The sequence below is a fragment of the Myxine glutinosa genome, chromosome 3 (assembly GCF_964187855.1).
Source record: "Myxine glutinosa chromosome 3, kmMyxGlut1.1, whole genome shotgun sequence".
Taxonomy (NCBI): domain Eukaryota; kingdom Metazoa; phylum Chordata; class Myxini; order Myxiniformes; family Myxinidae; genus Myxine; species Myxine glutinosa.
The window spans coordinates 99,354,465-99,373,382 of record NC_136263.1 but is presented as its reverse complement, the minus strand read 5'-3'; the positions used below and the strand labels follow the sequence as shown (position 1 = coordinate 99,373,382).

Below are 18,918 nucleotides of genomic sequence, written 5' to 3'. Positions count from 1 at the left end.
ATTTAAAAAAATTCACATTAGGCATTGAAATTGAAAGGGTGAACTTTGTATTTTCCTGCTTGAACATTGTGGTGCATGAACTACTGAAAATTGTAACTCCATAATTATGTTGACATAACTTGTATATTTTTGTAAATCAGGAAATAGCTGTGGCTAATGTTTCAGCAATTATTATTTTTATATTTTGCTGAACAGTGTGGAAAGCGAAATAAAAAAATGCCCAAAATTTTTTTTTTTTACAGCGTAGCACATAGGGTAATGCCTTCTGGAACAGCGTTTGACTGTCTGTCCAGCTTATGTATATATTTATGTATGTTTGTATGTCCCTCCACTGGCATGGCATTTTGTGGGTTTCTTCCTTTTAAAATTCGTTTTCTCTGCAACTGTTGGTCTGATTGACACAATTTTCACCATAGGAGCTTCCTGTAGAATGTTTTAATGACAATCATGATGTCATAAGGTCACGTGGTATGGGTACCATCTTGGAAAAACCCAAACAATTTGCACCTCCATATCTACGAACCGCTTCATGGAAAAAAATTTGAAAGGTGGCTCGTAAAGTACTCCCCATGGGGAATAACATGTTATCTTGATATAATTACTTGATCCGATCAGTATGAAATTTCTTGAGCATGATCTCGAGATGAATTGGGCGAGAAAAACAAATTGAAGACGTCATCGGCCACGCGGTTCGGCAGCCATATTTTTACGGCGTAGCCCATAGGGCAATGCTGTCTGGAACCGCGTTTGTCTGTCTGTCCGGGGTACGTATTATGTCCCTCACAAACATCCACCAATCAGAGCTGAAGAAGTGGAAGCATGATAGGGAGATAGCAGATCCAAGCACTGTTAGACTGTCGATGTTGTTTTAAAGATGCATTGTAGTAAAAATGGGGAACCTGCTCACATATCAAAGAATAGTTTGTAGTTTAGATAAATCGATAAATGCCAAAATAGTTTGAAGTAGTTGAACAGAAAATATGAGAGCATGACTGACTTGAGACTTTCTTAAAATGACAGTATCAAAATCTATTTAACTTTGGAGTGGTCGTCATCAGCGTGTGGGTGAGGACACATCAGAGACCAACAGATGTCCTGTGCGCTTAGATTTTAAATGCACTCTTCGGGAGAGGTGTGGCATAGCTTTGCTAGCCTGCAGTAAATCATGCAAATAGCCTGCAGAGCCTGAGCCTGTCTCAATTAAGATGGTTGATTGCAGGCTAAAGCCTCTGTGACCACCCCGCGCCCCTCCCCCCTCAAATAAATTTCAGACTCAAATAAATACACTTGATGTCAAAGTATGTTTTATGCTCACCCTTAAAGACCCTGAAGACCTTAATTACCCAAAAGACCCTAAATACCCAAAAGATCCAAAAGTTTCTGAAGACACAAAAGCCCCTGAACACCCAAAATACCCCGAAGACCCTAAAAGACCCAGACGACCCTTAAATACCCCAAATACCCAAAAGCCCCTGAAGACCATTCAAGACCCCAAATACCCTGAAGACCAAACATACCTAAAAGACCCCGAATTCCCAAAAGACCATGAACACCCAAAAGACCACAAAGACCCAAAATATCCCAAAGTCTCAAAAGATGCTGAAGACCCCCAAGACCCTTAATACCACTTTTACCCTTAAGACCCTTTCAATACTTGACATTCCTCAAGTCTCTTTCGACCCCTTAGACATTAACTCCATTTGGACCACTTACACCCTTCAGTCTGATTAGACAGCTTGGACCCTTGACCATTTAGAGCTTTACACCACTTGGACCTTTTTTGATTACAAATAAATTACAAATAAATATCACCAATATTACAATTAAATTTGTACAAAATAAATGTTTGTATTATAATTGGTGTAAATCATGACAACACAGCAACTCACGCACAGTCAGGTCATTATCCTTAAGTTAAAACAGGCCCGTGGCGACGTGTGGTGAGGCAAGCGTGTTGTGCCGATCCATGCTAGTCCATATATATCTATATATAAACGCCATTGTCTGTCTGTCTGTCTGTCTCTGGATAAAATAATAACCAGAGGAAGCCGGGGACATTGTGTGAGGGAAACGTTTCTAGCAGCAGGGGACGTGATGACTAATTGTTCCGTCATCAATGCATAATTTTGTGTATAAGATACTATTTCATATAAGATACATAATTTTGTTGTACACCACTCCTTTCCTATTCAATCTCCAGGCGCAACATGATGTCATCGCCAGGCGCCAAAGGAGTACTCAGTTTTTACTCTGCTTTCTTGTTTGTTTGTTTGTTTGTTTGTTTGTTTGTTTGTTTGTACGGGTGATAGCTCATCCATCCTTTGAGCTTGGAATCTGAAATTTGGCCACAATACTGAGCCCGTGCTTTGGCAAACCCGGTATTTTTGATTTTTTGATTCATCAATTCATTGATTAATTACTTAATTTTTATCGATTTATTTAGTCCTTATTTATTTTCTTTCTCGTCTGGGCAATATACTCGGGCACCTTTTGAGCTGGAAAGGTGATATTTGGACATGACAGTGACCAAGTGATTTGGCTGTAAATGCTATTTTTGATTTATTGATTAATCAATTTATCGATTAACTATTTAATTAATTAATTTTCAACAAGTAGCAGATTCAAATGAAACGGTGGTGGTTTAGGTATGTTATTAACGAATTGATTAAGAAATTAATAATTTCATGATTTATTTATTTATTTTCATTATTAGACACTTATTTATTTTCTTTCTCATCTGGGCAATATATCGGGCACCTTTTGAGCTTGGAAGCTGATATATGGACACGACAGTGACCAAGTGATTTGGCTATAAAGAGTATTTTTTTATTATTGATAAATCAATTGATTGATTTATTATTATTATTTTTTGATAAATTATTTTTCAAAATGTTACAGATTGGGATGAAGCATGGTGGTTTAGGGTGCCTTCACATACACGGATTATTCTTACGAGTCCTTACGGATCGCCAACTCGTAGTCAATCGCAAGCATCCGTAAATAACGGAAGATGATTTTTGACATGTCAAAAGTTGTTGCGAGTTGTGACGAGTTATCTACGGATACCAGCGAGTTATTTACGGATGCTTGTGATTGACTACGAGTTGGCGATCCGTAAGGACTCGTAAGAATAATCCGTGTATGTGAAGGTTGCATTAGGTATGTTATTAGCCAATTGATTGAGAAATTAATTATTTTACGATTGAAATTTATTTATTTTAATTACACAATCAATCAATTATTGTACACCTCTCCCTCCCGATACCATCTCCATGTGCTGCAAGGTGGCATCGCCAGGTGCTGAAGGCTCCCCGGCAATGTCGTGTGCTGGAGGATATGTTGTTTAATTATTTGGCATGGGGGTGGTGTACTTTGAATGTAGCTCTCCATGTTGTTTTTATTTTCTCTTCATTTTGGTCGATTTTTATTTAGAAGTGTTGAGTTTTTTTTTTTTCTTAAGCTGCATAACCTCTCACATGTTGATGAGACTTTGCTCCGTTAGGACAACATTCCTACTTTAAAGCGATCTCTGGAATGTTGAGAAATTCTGCTGAGATGAGGAGTCTTGTAGCTCGATTATACCCCAGGCAGCGTTCCTTTCCACCTTGTGTCACATACGTTTATTGTTCTAAGCTGTAACTCCAGGAAGGACAAACTGTAGGAATTCCAGCTTGGATGCATTGCCATTGTCTAGAGTAAACATTGGCCAGACTTTCGTGGCTCTGTGTCTGAACAATAGTGCGGATTGGGTTTTATTGCTTCTTGGGGAAATTTAAGTTGTTTGCATTTAAAAGATTAAAGACAGGAAGTTGAGGCTTGGCCTTGCATGAATCTGTTCCGTGTGGTATAGGCATCTGAAGCATCTTCAGAATGCAATATGAGACTAGAATGTTAAAGCACACAGGTATGAGTATTTAATTTATGTCCAATGTTGGAGTTAGATTTTTATTTCGTCTCATCACACAGGTATACCCAATACGTTTCACATTATGTCCCTTCTTCATTCTACGTCTTCTTTTGTTCCCCTTCTTAAAATAGGTTTCACATCATAGTCCAGTTGAAGTAAGGAAATTGCATTGGCTTGATCACTGTCCGTTTCATTGAAGTAGGCTTTCATGCTGTGGCCATTATCCTTCCTTGACCTCTTTGCTGTTCAGACTTGCTCGAGAAGTCTCGAGCCATCCGGCAAGCAAAAGATGAGCGCACATTTCATATCTTTTACCAGCTACTTTCAGGAGCCGGGGAGCAGCTGCGCTGTGAGTCGTTCCATCTGGTGCTTTAAGTCACTTGTTGCCCAGGGGTTGAATTTATACATGGCCATAAAAACTTTAAGCCTGTTCACATCTAAGGTTTATTGGAATTTTTTTGCCGTGTTTGGATATGTGATTATGAAATGCTCATCCTCATGCTGGAATCATAAAATACATAAAGTGAGCAATTGTGAATTTTGAGATGAAAGTTGATTTCACTTGAATTTTGAGAATTACCTTTAGTATTTTGTTTTCCTCTCATTTCTTCAATCACCTGACTGGATTTGTTTTTCGATTACAGTGGAACTACTGGTTGAGAATTTCAACAGTTACCGTTTCCTCTCAAACGGCTGCATCCCGATCCCAGGGCAGAAGGACAAAGACAATTTCCAGGAAACTATGGAATCTATGAGTATCATGGGGTTTTCTCAGGAGGAACAGATCTGTAAGTTAGTGGGTTTTTTTTTGTTTGTTTTGTTGTCTTTTTTTTTTTTTTCAATCATTTGGCTTCTCTTGTGCATGTTATCAGCACTTGTTCAACATTCTTGGCCTCAGTGTTTTTGAGAATATATATTTAATTATTCATGTTTGCAACACTTGCAAAGTGTCAACTGTCTAAATATTAAATGATGGTGTTACTTCCGCCAGCAAAGGTGGACGGAGGTTATGTTTTCACCCCGTTTGTCTGTCCATCTGTTTATTGTGGAAATTGAAAAATATTCAAGTGCAGTACTGTATATGGGTTGGTCATGTGCGTTATTCTGTCTGTTTGTATATCAACAGCCTGCAGGTCACATTTTTTTTACTCCAAACTTCACAAAACTTTACCACCTTGTAGAGTTGGTCATAAGAAAGAATCTTATTGTTTTTGAGTTCAAAAGGTCAACGTAGGCCAAAACTCCTAAAATTGTCAATTTTCATCCGGTTGACTCTAAATTTGAACAAGACCTTCATATCAGCTCACTGAATTCAACCATGAATTATTTTTGAGGTCAACATCGGCCTGATTTCTAAAATTGTAAATTTTCATCCAATTGACTTGAAATTTGAAGAAGATTTGCATATCATGTCACTGAATTCCAACCACCAATTATATTTGAGGTTTTAAATGTCAAAATCTCAACATAGGCCAGATTTCTAAAATAGTCAATATAATTATTTTTAGGGTCACATTTGTTTTAGGATGTTGCAAGTATCGTGCTGTGCAAGATAGATATCTTTCTTGTTTGTTTGTCTTTCAGCAGGTTATCCCAAAAGGTTATGGACGTATTTGGCTGAAACTTGGTGGACAGGTTGGGCGTGCGACAAAGACAAATAGATTCGATTTTGGTGAAGATCTGGATCTGGATACCAATAAAAAATAAAAATTACTTTATTTTTTGTTTTTTTAAGTGATTCTTTACCATTGAGAGATAGAGCCAAAAACGATATATAGCATGATATCTCTGAAAGTTATGGAAGGATTCGGATGAAACTAGGTGGATGAGTTGGGTTGGTGACAATAACAAGCCGATTCAATTTTGGTTCAAGTCCAGATCCAGATCCGGCCTTTCAATGGGACACAAAATGTAAACTGTTCAGCTTGTTGGAGGTATGCACTTTACCAAGTGCCATTCCAGTTGATTTTGTTTTGGCATGTTTTCCAAATTGAAAACATTGGAATCTATGTCTCTCCTGTCTTTGCTATCTTTTTTTGTTAATGTGATGAGGAAAGAAAATTACTTTTTTTTATGACTTGAGGCTTGGTAGAGCATATGGAGTACACACATTAGGAGACCAATACACTTTGACATGAATTACAAGGATGATGGACTCATCAACATAGTATGTGAGATGAAGTATGAAGTATTTTGAAACGCAAGCAATTTTTTTTGGTTTTGGAACTCAATTTTGACTTTTTTTGAGTTCTCTTCTAGCATACTTACCATTGATTAATCAAAACATTTTTCTAGTTTTTCCTGAAAGAAATATTTTGCAAAAATGTTGAATCTGAGACAAAATGGAAAAAAAAAAAAAAGCATTATCCACTTCACTAAGTGGCAGTCGTGGTCTGCAATTGGTATAAAGATTTAATACTGACCAGCTGAAGTGTGACGAAGTCTGCTTTGCCGTTCTGAACATTCTCCCCACCCTGCTGGTCCAATCCTCTCTTGCTGAGTTTCAATGTTGCAGCATCCCACAATCTTGCGTCATCTTACATCATCACCCAGTAACTTTTTGTACCCCCACGAACCCACACTGTTTATCTACAACTGACACGCCCCTTTTACACGCTCCTCTTATCTGCAGTCCATATTTGTTCACCATTTCTGCACTGCTCTGCTGTTTCTTCTTCCCTCTCACTCTTCCAAGAGAAGATGTTTATATACACTCTATATAAATTCCAATTTATATACACTCTATATAAATGTATATAAATCTGTGTATTTAAAATCTTTTTTTTTTAAAGGAAAAAAAAGCTATTCAGCAAAGGGTGACTTGAAAAACAAAATGTTGCCGCATTTTATGAAATCACAATATATAGTGCTCCACTAGATAAAAATGAGCACTCTTCATTGTAAACAAACCTTACTGACAGGTCGGTGGTCTCTCATGGTCCACCATCAACCCCCTCTTTGTTAAAATACCTCAATCCAGGATAAATGCTCACCTCCACTGATTTGTTCTTCTTTTTTTTCCCCACCTGTGGAATCAGCTTCCACATCCTTTAAATCATTAATGCCCACCAACGATCAGTGCTGGTAGACAATCAGTCAGACGGGTCCTCTGGCTTAGTCATTCTGGGCCATGCACACGTTGATGCATCGCTCTGCACGTTAAATACCAGGATGACAGTTTATAGCTGTCAAGATTCAAACCCAGTCTCCAGAGCTGAAAGACGAGTGCACATACCTCCAAGACTCTAAGCTATCCTGACGGCCAAGTAGGGGAGTGGCTTGCCATGATTGAGGGAGTGGTGCAGATTTTTAGTTTCGCAGGTCAAAGGGACAGGGTAGATAGAATAAAAAGTTGGGATCAGGGATCATTGGTCAGAATACAAATGAGGTGCAAGGAGAAGGGAGTTTTTTTCTTTTCTCATGCCCTTGAGCACACCTGTCAACATTTGTTTGACATTTTGTATGTATTTCTCCGCCAAGGCAGACCAACCCTTGCCTGCCAGCCCTTGCCATGTATTTCTCCGCAAAGCAGACTAAGACTAGCAGTCCATGGTGAAATAACGTGACTTCTTATTACAGCTTCACATGCTGCTGAAGAGAGCAATCAGTGTTGTGGTAACGGGTGGCTCTGTGAATGAAGGGACCTTGGCCTTTTCAAAAATGATATATCAGATTAAAAGAAAATCTCTTTGATGTGATGGCATCGTTAGTCGTTTGTTTTGTTGTTGTTGTTGTCGTCGTCCATTCTAATACTGCTGTCCCACCCCAGCCATGTTGCGTGTTGTTTCTTCGGTGCTACAATTTGGGAATGTCATCTTCAAGAAAGAGCGGAACACTGACCAGTCTTCCATGCCAGACAACACTGGTATGAAATTTAACATGGAATTTTATCTGCTGGTAAACTTGCAGACAAAGTATCTTTGTGATGCAGATGGACATGTATTCATGTAATTTGGTGCTGGAAATACCTTCTTTCCTTTTTTTTTTTTTAGATGTTTGATGTGTTGCTTTCTTTCCTATGGTGATTAAAATGTTTTTTGGCTCCAAGGTTTTTGGTACCGTGACATTCCTCCAGTTGATTTTCATAACGCATTCAATGAAAAGGCAAAAATAGGATTTTTATTCTGGAAGCTTTTTCTGGCCACAGACTCACCACGATATGAAGGTTGTGTAATTTCAAATATCGTGGCAGGTTGGCATGTACGGTAACGAATAGTTATTGTTTTGCAGCGGCTCAGAAGGTGTGTCACCTCCTTGGGATTCTGGTGACGGACTTTACACGTGCCATCCTCACACCTCGTATTAAGGTTGGACGTGACTATGTGCAGAAAGCACAGACCAAAGAACAGGTGAGCATTGTAATAAAGACAAACTGGTCTGGGTTGTATGTTTTACATGTTAAAAGTAGCCAATTATATTTGTAGTTTATTGTTGAGCTCGTTTTTTTGCTTCCTTGGTGGATTTATTACTCAGCATTTATGCAAAACTAATATTTTTACCCACAGAAATTGGTTGCTTCACATTATTTGGCCCTTCCTAGAGCTGTGTACACATTGCATTAGTAAGGAGGACAAATTTCTGACATTCGTTTCCGACCATACCACCTTCCTTTTTTTTTTTTTTCATTTTCCCCCACCCCTCCCTTTGTGCATTCCTCTTCCTTCACATTATTCCACTCTCCCCTCACCCCCAATGTCATTAGCTCCGCCACCAAAGGTGGATGGAGGTTATGTTTTCACCCCTGTCTACTTGTCCGTCTGTTTTTTGTTTGTCTGCCTGTGACCATAATATCTCAAAGTTGTGGGCGGATTCGGACGAAACTTGGTGGACAGGTTGGGTGTGTGACAGGGAAGAATTGATCCAATTTTGGTGAAGATTCAAATCCAGATCCAGATCCGATAATTTTTTAGTGATTCTTCACCATTAATTGACATGGCTAAACCGATATGTGTGTGTATTAATCTACACGCGCGCGCGCACACACACACACACACACACACACACACACACACACACACACACACACACACACACACACACACACACACACACACACACACACCTCAAGTTATGGACGGATTTGGATGAAACTTGGTGGACAGGTTGGGTGTGACACAAGGAAAAATCGATTAAAGTTTGTTGAAGATCTGAATCCGGACTGGATACGAGAATTTTTAATTTTTAAAAATGGATTCTTCATCATTAAGTGACGACTTATGACTAATCTAGGTGGATGAGTTGGGTAAGTGATAAGAACAAGCCGATTAGATTTTGGTTCAGGTCAGATCCAAATCTGACCTATCAGTGGGGTACAAAACGTAAACTGTTCAGCATGACGGAGGTGTGTTCTCGACCGAGTGCCGTTCTAGTTTGGTCAGCTTTTCTTTCCTCGGTCCAACTTGCCTTATGTAATTCAGAGAAAAACGCCCATTGTTTATCAAAATGCTGTTGTTATTTGGTACATGCTTTTGGTACTGAATGTTTATTCCATAAATAAATTGTTCCAATGTGTATAACCAAAAACAAAGCACCCATTCCGAAGTTGCATACTTACTTGTATTTATAATTGCAGCAAATAATAATTGTGACATTTCAAATATCCCATTTGTCATGTGAAATAATTACCTCCGCCACCCAAGATGGACGGACGGAAGTTATGTTTTCACCCCTGTCACTTTGTCTGTCTGTTTGTTTGGTTGTCTGCCTGTGCGCAGACAAACGGTCTGTGAGCTGTCTAACCCAATCTGCATCACGTGATATTTTTCCAGTTGATGAAAAGCTGTAAAGTTTTGCATTGCCTCGGTCTGTTGTTTTGTTTTCCGATTTAACTGTTTCGTCGCTAATTGTTGCATTATTTGGATAAATAATTATCTCACATGAGAATAATTATATATTTATTCTTGAGTTGAACGTGTTTTTCCTCCCTTTCTGTTAACGTTCATCTGCTTCCTTCTGGCAACCTCATGCCTCTCGTTGACATTTGTGGATCTTGTTCCTGGACAGACGGACTTTGCTGTTGAGGCGTTGGCAAAGGCAACATATGAACGGTTGTTTCGCTGGCTTGTGGCTCGCATAAACAAAGCTTTGGACCGCACAAAGCGTCAGGGAGCTTCTTTCATCGGCATTCTTGACATTGCTGGTTTTGAGATATTCGAGGTAAGATTAAATACTGTACCTGTGTTCATAACAAGCTATTTTTAATGTCAATTATCAAAATGACATTTTTTTGTAACCATTGTTTTCTGTGCAGTTGAACTCATTTGAGCAACTGTGCATCAACTACACAAATGAGAAGCTTCAGCAACTGTTCAACCATACCATGTTCATTCTGGAGCAAGAAGAGTACCAGCGTGAGGGCATAGAGTGGAACTTCATTGACTTTGGCCTTGATCTTCAGCCATGCATTGACCTCATAGAGCGGCCGGTGTGTTCTGAGCTTGCTGATGGCCATGCTTGTCCTGAGCCACTTCCTCTCACCTGTTTTAGCTCGTTCATTATTTATTTATACCCTTATTATTGTGTACACTGAGATAACTTAACAGTTTATACCACTACTAATTTGCCAAATTTAATGACCATTTTGGCATTTACAGTACTTTGTAAGGGGTGTGTGTGTGTGCGTGCATGTGTGCGTGCGTGCACACATGACAATAAAATGTATATAAACTTTAATATTACATAGCAGAGAGAGAGAGGGATGATGTTGCGTGTCAAAAATACCCAACTGATGGCGTTAGCAAAATACAACACCAATGTATAAAGGCGCATGCGCCGGAGTTTTTAGTCTCAATGTTTCCATCCCATCCCTTCCGTTCCTCAAAATTTCTTTTCTCACCATTTTGAAATATCACCAAATTATATAGCAGGATTTGTAAAGATACACATTTCACTCGTTTTTTCCACTTGTAAAAGAATGTCATTTTATGGTTTGGTGCTATTAACTAAGGCAGACAATTTTTCATTGCTTTCACTTAGGCGAATCCACCTGGTATCCTCGCCCTGTTGGATGAAGAATGCTGGTTCCCGAAGGCCACAGACAAGTCTTTTGTAGAAAAACTGGTACAGGAACAAGGCACTCACTCAAAGTTTCAGAAGCCCAAGCAACTCAAAGATAAAGCAGACTTCTGTGTCATCCACTATGCTGGCAAGGTAGTCTCATTATGCATCTCACTTTACCTCTTAATTTTAATGTTGGACGTTTACATCTTCGCCCTCATTGCACCATAGTGATGGGGCTTCTATGGTGTGTTGTATTGACCCTCCAGTACCCTTCCCCTGCCCCTTCCACTCTTCAGTCCCTTTTCTTCCAGCCCCCTCCTATCATCTTCAACTTCCACTCACCCTCCCCCTCTCCCACTCCCCGCCCCTTTCCCCTTTGGTAACCCTATCTTTCACACCCCACCCCTTTGAGTCCCCTTCCCACCTCTCCCCCAGCTTTCATTTCCCTTTCCATCCCACCCTTCCCCCCTTTCAGTCCTGTATCATTTCACCCCCTACCCCTTCCCCCCATTTTTGATCTATCGTTCCACAGCCCCCCCTCCCCCCCCCCTTCTCAGTCCCATTTTCTTCCACCCCCATTTTTGGTACCCTTTCCTTCTACCGCCCCCTTTTGGTCACATTTCCTTTCCCGCCTCCTTTTTGATCCCCTTTATTTTCATCCCCTCTTTCGGTCCTCTTTCCTTCCACTTTCCTTCTTTTCCCCCAACCTCCCACCCCTCGGTTCCCTCTCCTCTGAGTCCCCTTTCTTCGATCCCCATTCCCTCAATTTTACCCCAGTTTTCTTTCTTCTCTTAATTTTCCAATTCTGTAGGTGGATTACAAGGCTGACGAATGGCTCATGAAGAACATGGACCCTCTCAATGACAATGTCGCCACATTGCTGCACCAGTCATCAGATCGCTTTGTTGCTGAGCTGTGGAAAGATGGTGAGTGCATGCTCGGAAGCAATGGTGAAAGAAGGTCGATATCATAGCTTACCTTGTACCGTATAGTTATTTTTTATTTTGGTCACACAATGTTAATGATGTTGTTTTGGGTTATGTACATTTATCTTTCTAATCTCTTGTGTGTTTTTAAAGCTTGTCTTTCATCATTGCACTTTAATTAACTGTTTACTCAACACAAGTATATGTAGGAACTTGTATTATCATGGAAAAATGTAAATGTTTAAGCTTTCTTTTCCTGTCACAGTTTAAAATCTGCACAATTAATGTTTGTAATCAGTAAAACAACATTTTGAAAGTAAAGGTGTCATTGATTTTGCAATTTCATATTGGTTTTCGCAAACCCTCACTGCTTTGTGCATATCGGCAAGCAGTTTGTCTTGGATTGTCCTTGTAGTAAAAATTTCAACCAACGATATGTGTTATCAAAAGAACCATTTGGACTTCATACTTTAAGTACAGTCGGACCCCGACATTCACGGGGGATACACTCCTGGAAAATGCCATGAATGTCGGAACTGCGAATGTGGGGGCATTGTTTCAATGGGAAAAGGGAGGGTAGGTTCTCGGCGGTTCCTGATTCGCGGAAAATCTTGTGAATATCGAGGAAAATCCACAGATGTTGAGGAAAATCCGGCGATTGTCGGTGCAATGGTTCAATGGGAAAAAGGGGGCAGATAATTGCACTAATATATGCGGTGGTGTTTTCATCCTGTACAGTAATTTACGGAGGATATCCCGCGAAGCTATCTTTATTGTGTGAATGGTGGGATATTCAGTGAAGCAATGTTTATAGTGTGAATGGTGGGATATTCAGTGAAGCAATGTTCACAGTATGAATGGTGGAATATCCTGTGAAGCTATGTTTACAGTGTGAATGTTAGGATATCCCAAGAAGCTATGTGTACAGTGCGAATGTTGGTATATCTCGCGAAGCTATTCAGTATGAATGTCGGGATATCCCGCGAAGCAATGTTTACAGTGTGAATAGTGAGATATCCCCTGAAGCTTGCTTATAGTGTGGCTAAAATAATTTTATGGCTGTGAAAAGCTGTGAAAACATTAAGCACAGGCTGCATATGTATAAACAGGTCATGCTCGTGGCTTGTGTAAGATATGTTTGAGAACTGTCATGCTCGCAGCTCATGGAAATTATTTTTTGAAAAACCGGAAATGCACAGGACACAGGGCCACAAATGTAGAAGCAGGTTACAATTTATAAACCACTAATACGTGGAATCTGCCAATGTTGGAACCGCAAATGTCGGGGTCCGACTGTACTTAACAATGTCTTCGACTGGAATTTTTTTTTCTTTTTTCTTAACTGTTTGGGTACTGTTAGCCACGATCCGTGCTGTTGGCCATGGTTGTGGCTCATGTCATTGTTTGTTCCTACTTAAGTGTTTGTTCCTATGGTTGCCCTATAAACATTAGAATTTTTGTTGTTTGTCTGAAAAAAATACCATATTTTTGTATTGCACACTGGAAAAATTGAGCCCTCAAACAGTTAATAGCACCTGGTGTAAAATCATGCTGATTCATTCATATAAAAATATCTAGGTTTGTCAGTATCCTCCAATCAGCGTTCATTTTTATCCTTGCAGACGAGCTATCATCTTTATCTTGCACTCTGCAAGGCAAACGAGAGAGCTCATTACTCATGTCCTCACCACCAAATCCTATAATCTGTGGGTTTTTTTTCGCTAAGTAGACGACTCCTCGCTTGTCCTACTGTTTCACAAACCGGCACAGTTTCATTTAGTGTAGGGCATTAGATTGCCTGAACCATCTGCCTATCTTTGCAGATGTTGACTGTTGCATCAGGTCTTAGAAAGACCAGACATCATGGCGAAACACCAAATTATGATTTTAGTGTGGGGTGAGCTCTCCTCGCTTTGATGGAAGTCATTGTGGTCTGTAATAGTCGAGCCACTACCGCCTCGGTACAATTCTGTGGTTTTTGCTAATCCTCCATCAATTATTGCACCTTTGCAAGATTGTCATTGATGTTTTCTCTCTTGTGTTACAGTATGGTTGCTTCAAGCAAGAATGAATAGCTTAAGGTCCACTCGATATCCAGGCCAACTGGGTCTTGTTAATGAAAGAAATGACTTGCGATTAACAGATTATAGATAAGTGTTTTTAGCCGCGTCGCAGACGCTGCTCATAGAGTGCCCTCTGCTGTTGTTGTTGTTCTTCTTGTTCTTCTTCTTCTTCTTGCAGAGAAGACAAAACCTCAAAGCTCCACCCATTCTGGGAACCATAGATCCACCCATTCTGGGAGAGCCTTCATATAAACAAATATCCACCATTTTATTAACTCTCATAGCTTTGAGGCCTGTTTTGTAGGCCCGTGGTGTCTTCCTCTCTCACACAGTTTTATATCAAATCAAATTCGATATATCATTTCGTTTTTCAGTCGCTAACATCGTTTTAGACTCGGTTGAAAAAAAACGGGAAGAAAATCCGATGAAAGTTGCTCTTTATAGAACGAAATGAATTCTCAAAGGCCTGTAACTTCAAGTCCATTGAGATTTTTTTTTTTTAAATCGCGGCATGGTCAGTCATACACCGCCCGAAATAAGAGACGGGAAAATGCCGAGATATATATATATTTTGTTTAAATCGCGGCATGGTCAGTCATACTGGATACATACTGGATGGTGTACTGTATTTCGGTGGACGGTGGACAAGACGACGGACAGATACCACATTTCCCCACACGAGGTTTTGGACAACTGCTGGGCTCTTGGAAGCTGAAGGCCGCATTGGACTTGACGGTAGAGAATCGAAAGGAGGCCGTCTAATCTGCTCGCCTCACGCTTGTTGTGTTTTCGACGCGCGGCGTTCGACACCGCCATTTTGGACCACTTCCCGCATGAGTGGCTACCCCAGTTTCAACAGCCGCCAAGCTCCTGAAAGTACTCTTTGGGACGCCAAGCTAAGTGCCGGCTGAAGGGGTTTATTTTCATTTTATCTTTCCCTTGACGCCGAGGAGTTCTGGAAATCTCGCAAGATTGTGAAAGAAAACATCTGTCATTATTTACTTTTAACAATGCGTATAAAGCAAGTCGTATAAAGCATCGTGGCCTGGCGAAGCGTGCGGGTGGACGGAGGGCTTCCTCGCGCCGGAGCTTGGAGCCGCGTGTGGACGGTGGACAAGACGACGGACAGATACCACATTTCCCCACACGAGGTTTTGGACAACTGCTGGGCTCTTGGAAGCTGAAGGCCGCATTGGACTTGACGGTAGAGAATCGAAAGGAGGCCGTCTAATCTGCTCGCCTCACGCTTGTTGTGTTTTCGACGCGCGGCGTTCTACACCGCCATTTTGGACCACTTCCCGCATGAGTGGCTACCCCAGTTTCAACAGCCGCCAAGCTCCTGAAAGTACTCTTTGGGAAGCCAAGCTAAGTGCCGGCTGAAGGGGTTTATTTTCATTTTATCTTTCCCTTGACACCACCCCCCCCCCCTCCACCCCCCACTCCCCAGAATTTCCATGTTTTAAACGTTTCCCGGTGTGTACCCTGGATAAGAATAGGTACACCGTATCCCTGCGTGTCGTAAGAGACGACTAAGAGGGTTGGCGTCAGGAAGGGCATCCGGCCATAAAAACATTGCCTCAAAAAAAAAGGGAACCATGACAATTACAACTACATATGGGCAGGGTACAGCCCGAAGTGGAGATCGGTTTCTGAGGTTTGGGACATGGAATGTAGGGACAATGACAGGGAGATCAGGAGAAGTGGTGGAAGTATTGGTCAGAAGAAGAGTGGACATATGTTGTGTGCAAGAGACGAGATGGAAGGGAAGTGGTGTGAGAATGGTGAAGGGTAGGCAGGGACAGAAATACAAGTTTGTGTGGCAAGGCTGCCCGGAGGGCGTGAATGGTGTTGGTGTCCTGTTTTCTGAGGAGTTTGTAGACAGTGTGGTGAGTGTGACTAGAGTGAGTGATAGGTTGATGATGGTGAAAATGATGATTGGAAAGCTCTTGGTGAACGTCATCTCGGGATATGCTCCGCAGGTTGGTCGAAGCGATGAAGAAAAGGACACGTTCTGGTGTGCGATAGAGAAGCTGATGGAAAACGTGAAAGATGAGGAAGTTGTTGTGGTAGGAGGAGACCTAAATGGACATGTGGGAAGGAGTATGGATGGTTTTGACGGAGTTCATGGGGGTTACGGATATGGTGTGAGAAATGGAGAAGGTGAAAGGATTTTGGAGTTTGCTGATGGAGCTGATTTGTTGATGTGTAATACGCAGTTCCAGAAAGGGGATAATAAGCTTGTTACATACACGTCAGGTGGGTCGACGACAACCGTTAACTACCTGATGGTGCGTAGGCGAGATAGGGGGCACCTCCGGGACACAAAGGTGATCCCGGGGGAGGAGGCTGTTTCACAGCACCACTTGGTTGTCTGCGACGTAAGGGTGAAAGGTGCGAGGAGAGCTCGGCGGGTGAACTACCAACCGAGAATGAAGGTGTGGAGGTTGAAAGAGGTGACAGTAAGGGAGGCATTAAAAGAGAGGCTGAGTAGGGTCGAGGATGATGTGGTTGAGCTTGAAAGTGGTTGGATGTCAATGAAAGCTCGTCTGTTGGGAGCCGTTGGTGAGGTATGTGGATGGACAAAAGGACCACCGAGGCACTCGGAAACATGGTGGTGGGATGATGAAGTTGGAAAGAGGATTGACGTGAAGAGGAAGAAGTTCAAGGAGTGGCAGAAGGCGAAGGGTACGGGAGCAGAAACAGCAGAGCATGAAAGTTATAAGGCAGCCAGGAAGGCTGCAAAGAAAGAGGTAGCAAAGGCGCAGGAGGCATGTAGGAAAATGTTCGGAGAACGCTTGGATTCGGAAGAGGGTCAGAAAGCAGTATTCAGGATTGCAAAGCAGATAGCGAAAGAGAGGTGTGATGTGATGGGGGTGAGTTGCTTGAAGGATGAAGTGGGACAAATCGTTGTCGACCCAGATGGAATTAAAGGAAGATGGAAAAGATATATGGAAATGCTGTTGAATACAGAGAATGAATGGGATGGCAACATAGAGAGTAACCCTGTTTTAGGACCGGCAGAGAAGATAACTGAGAAGGAAGTTGAGGAAGCGATAAAAGCAATGAAGGGTAGAAAAGCGGGAGGGCCGACGGGAGTTGTGGGAGATATGTTGAAGGCAGCAGGAAGTTGGGGTGTGAAGAGAATGACAGAGATCTGTAATCTGGTGGTGAAAGAAGGCCGCATTCCAGTGGGAACTGAGTGGTGACAGTGGATTGGGAACTGAGTACCCTCGTCCCTCTATACAAGGGGAAAGGTGACCCTCTGGAGTGTGGCTCGTACCGAGCGATAAAGTTATTGGAGCATGGAATGAAGGTATTGGAAAGGGTGTTGGAGAGGAGGATAAGGAAGAAAGTGAAGATCGACGAAATGCAGTTTGGATTCATGCCAGGAAGAGGAACGACAGACGCGCTTTTCATTGTGAGGCAGTTGCAGGAGAAGTACATGGAGAAGAGGAAGAAGTTGTTTCTTGGGTTTGTTGATCTGGAGAAAGCATTCGATAGGGTACCACGCAAAGTATTGACATGGGCATTGAGGAAGTTAGGAGTGGAGGAATGGTTGATCAGAGTAGTGATGGCAATGTACAAAAGAGCGCGCACAGCTGTAAGGACGAAGGACGGGAACAGTGGTGAGTTTGAGGTGAAGGTGGGAGTGCATCAGGGGTCGGTACTAAGTCCATTACTATTTGTAGCTGTGATGGAGGTGCTGGCTCAGAACGTAAAGGAGGGTTTACCATGGGAGTTGTTGTATGCAGATGATCTGGTGTTGATTGCGGAAAGTATGGATGGACTGAAGGAAAAGATGACCACGTGGAAGGAATGTATGGAGACAAAAGGTCTGAAGGTGAATATCGGAAAGACGAAGGTGATGGCAAGTGGTAAAGCATGTGGTGAGGTGGAAAGAACTGGGAAGTGGCCCTGTGCTGTGTGTAGGAAGGGTGTCGGAGTGAACTCCATTCAATGTACAATGTGCGCTGAGTGGGTTCATCAAAAATGTAGTGGTCTGAGAGGGTCATTAACCAGTGTGGCAGCTACATTCAAATGTAAGGTGTGCACAGAGGGAGCTGCAGATGAAGGAAATGTTGAGTTGGATCTTGGAGATGGCGTGAAGCTGGAAGGTGTGAAAACATTTTGCTACCTCGGAGACATGCTGAATGGAGAAGGTGGATCAGACTCGGCAACGGTTGCTCGAGTGAGATGTGCATGGAAGAAGTTTCGGGAACTGGGTGGCGTGCTGATGATGAGGGGAGTGTCGTTGAAGCTGAAGGGAAAGGTGTATGCTGCATGTGTGAGAAGTGTTATGATTTATGGGAGCGAGACATGGGTAATAAACGTAGAGCAGCAACGAAGGTTGGAAAGGGTGGAAATGCGAATGGTTCGGTGGATGTGTGGAGTATCGTTGAGAGAGAGGAAGACAAATGATGAATTGCGAAAGATGATGGGAATAGAGCCTGTGATTGATGCTGTGAAGAGGAACAGGTTGAGATGGTTTGGTCATGTGTTGAGGAAGGATGAAAGTGACTGGTTGAGAAGAGTGATGGAAATGAATGTAGAAGGAAGCAGAGGACGGGGAAGACCGAAAAAGACTTGGCTAAAGATGGTGGAAGAAGAAATGCGGGCAAGGGGGTTAACAAGGAGAGATGCAGAAAATAGGGCAAAATGGAGAAGATTGTCATGGGGACCGCAAGGCTAACCCCCGCTCTAGCAGGGAAAATGGCCTTTAAAATGCATGTTGTTGTTGTTGTATGGTCAGTCATACACCGCCCGAAATAACAGACGGGAAAATGCCGAGATATATTAAAAATTCGTCCATTTGATGACAATCGTCACGATGAAATATTTAATTTATACGTCGTCACAATAATGTGGAGAGAGGAGCATAGCTTCGTTCACGTGTCGCCACACACGGGAAATTGCCGAGATATATATTTTTTAAATCGCGGCATGGTCAGTCATACACCGCCTGAAATAACAGACGGGAAAATGCCGAGATATATTAAAAATTCGTCGCCACACACGGGAAATT

The 18,918-nt window shown here is 41.9% G+C and overlaps 1 protein-coding gene across 8 annotated transcripts in view; it reads left to right on the top strand.

Annotated features, from left to right (window-relative positions):
* LOC137423339 (uncharacterized) overlaps nt 1-18,918 on the top strand; it is a 250,533-nt gene that overhangs the window by 125,203 nt on the left and 106,412 nt on the right. For all 8 annotated transcript variants that reach the window (XM_068110373.2, XM_068110371.2, XM_068110370.2 and 5 more), the window contains 8 exons: nt 4,158-4,256; nt 4,552-4,695; nt 7,677-7,772; nt 8,138-8,256; nt 9,911-10,063; nt 10,158-10,331; nt 10,883-11,056; nt 11,718-11,832. In XM_068110373.2, coding sequence (XP_067966474.2) covers nt 4,158-4,256; nt 4,552-4,695; nt 7,677-7,772; nt 8,138-8,256; nt 9,911-10,063; nt 10,158-10,331; nt 10,883-11,056; nt 11,718-11,832 — 1,074 coding nt within the window. The remainder of the gene's footprint in view (nt 1-4,157; nt 4,257-4,551; nt 4,696-7,676; nt 7,773-8,137; nt 8,257-9,910; nt 10,064-10,157; nt 10,332-10,882; nt 11,057-11,717; nt 11,833-18,918) is intronic.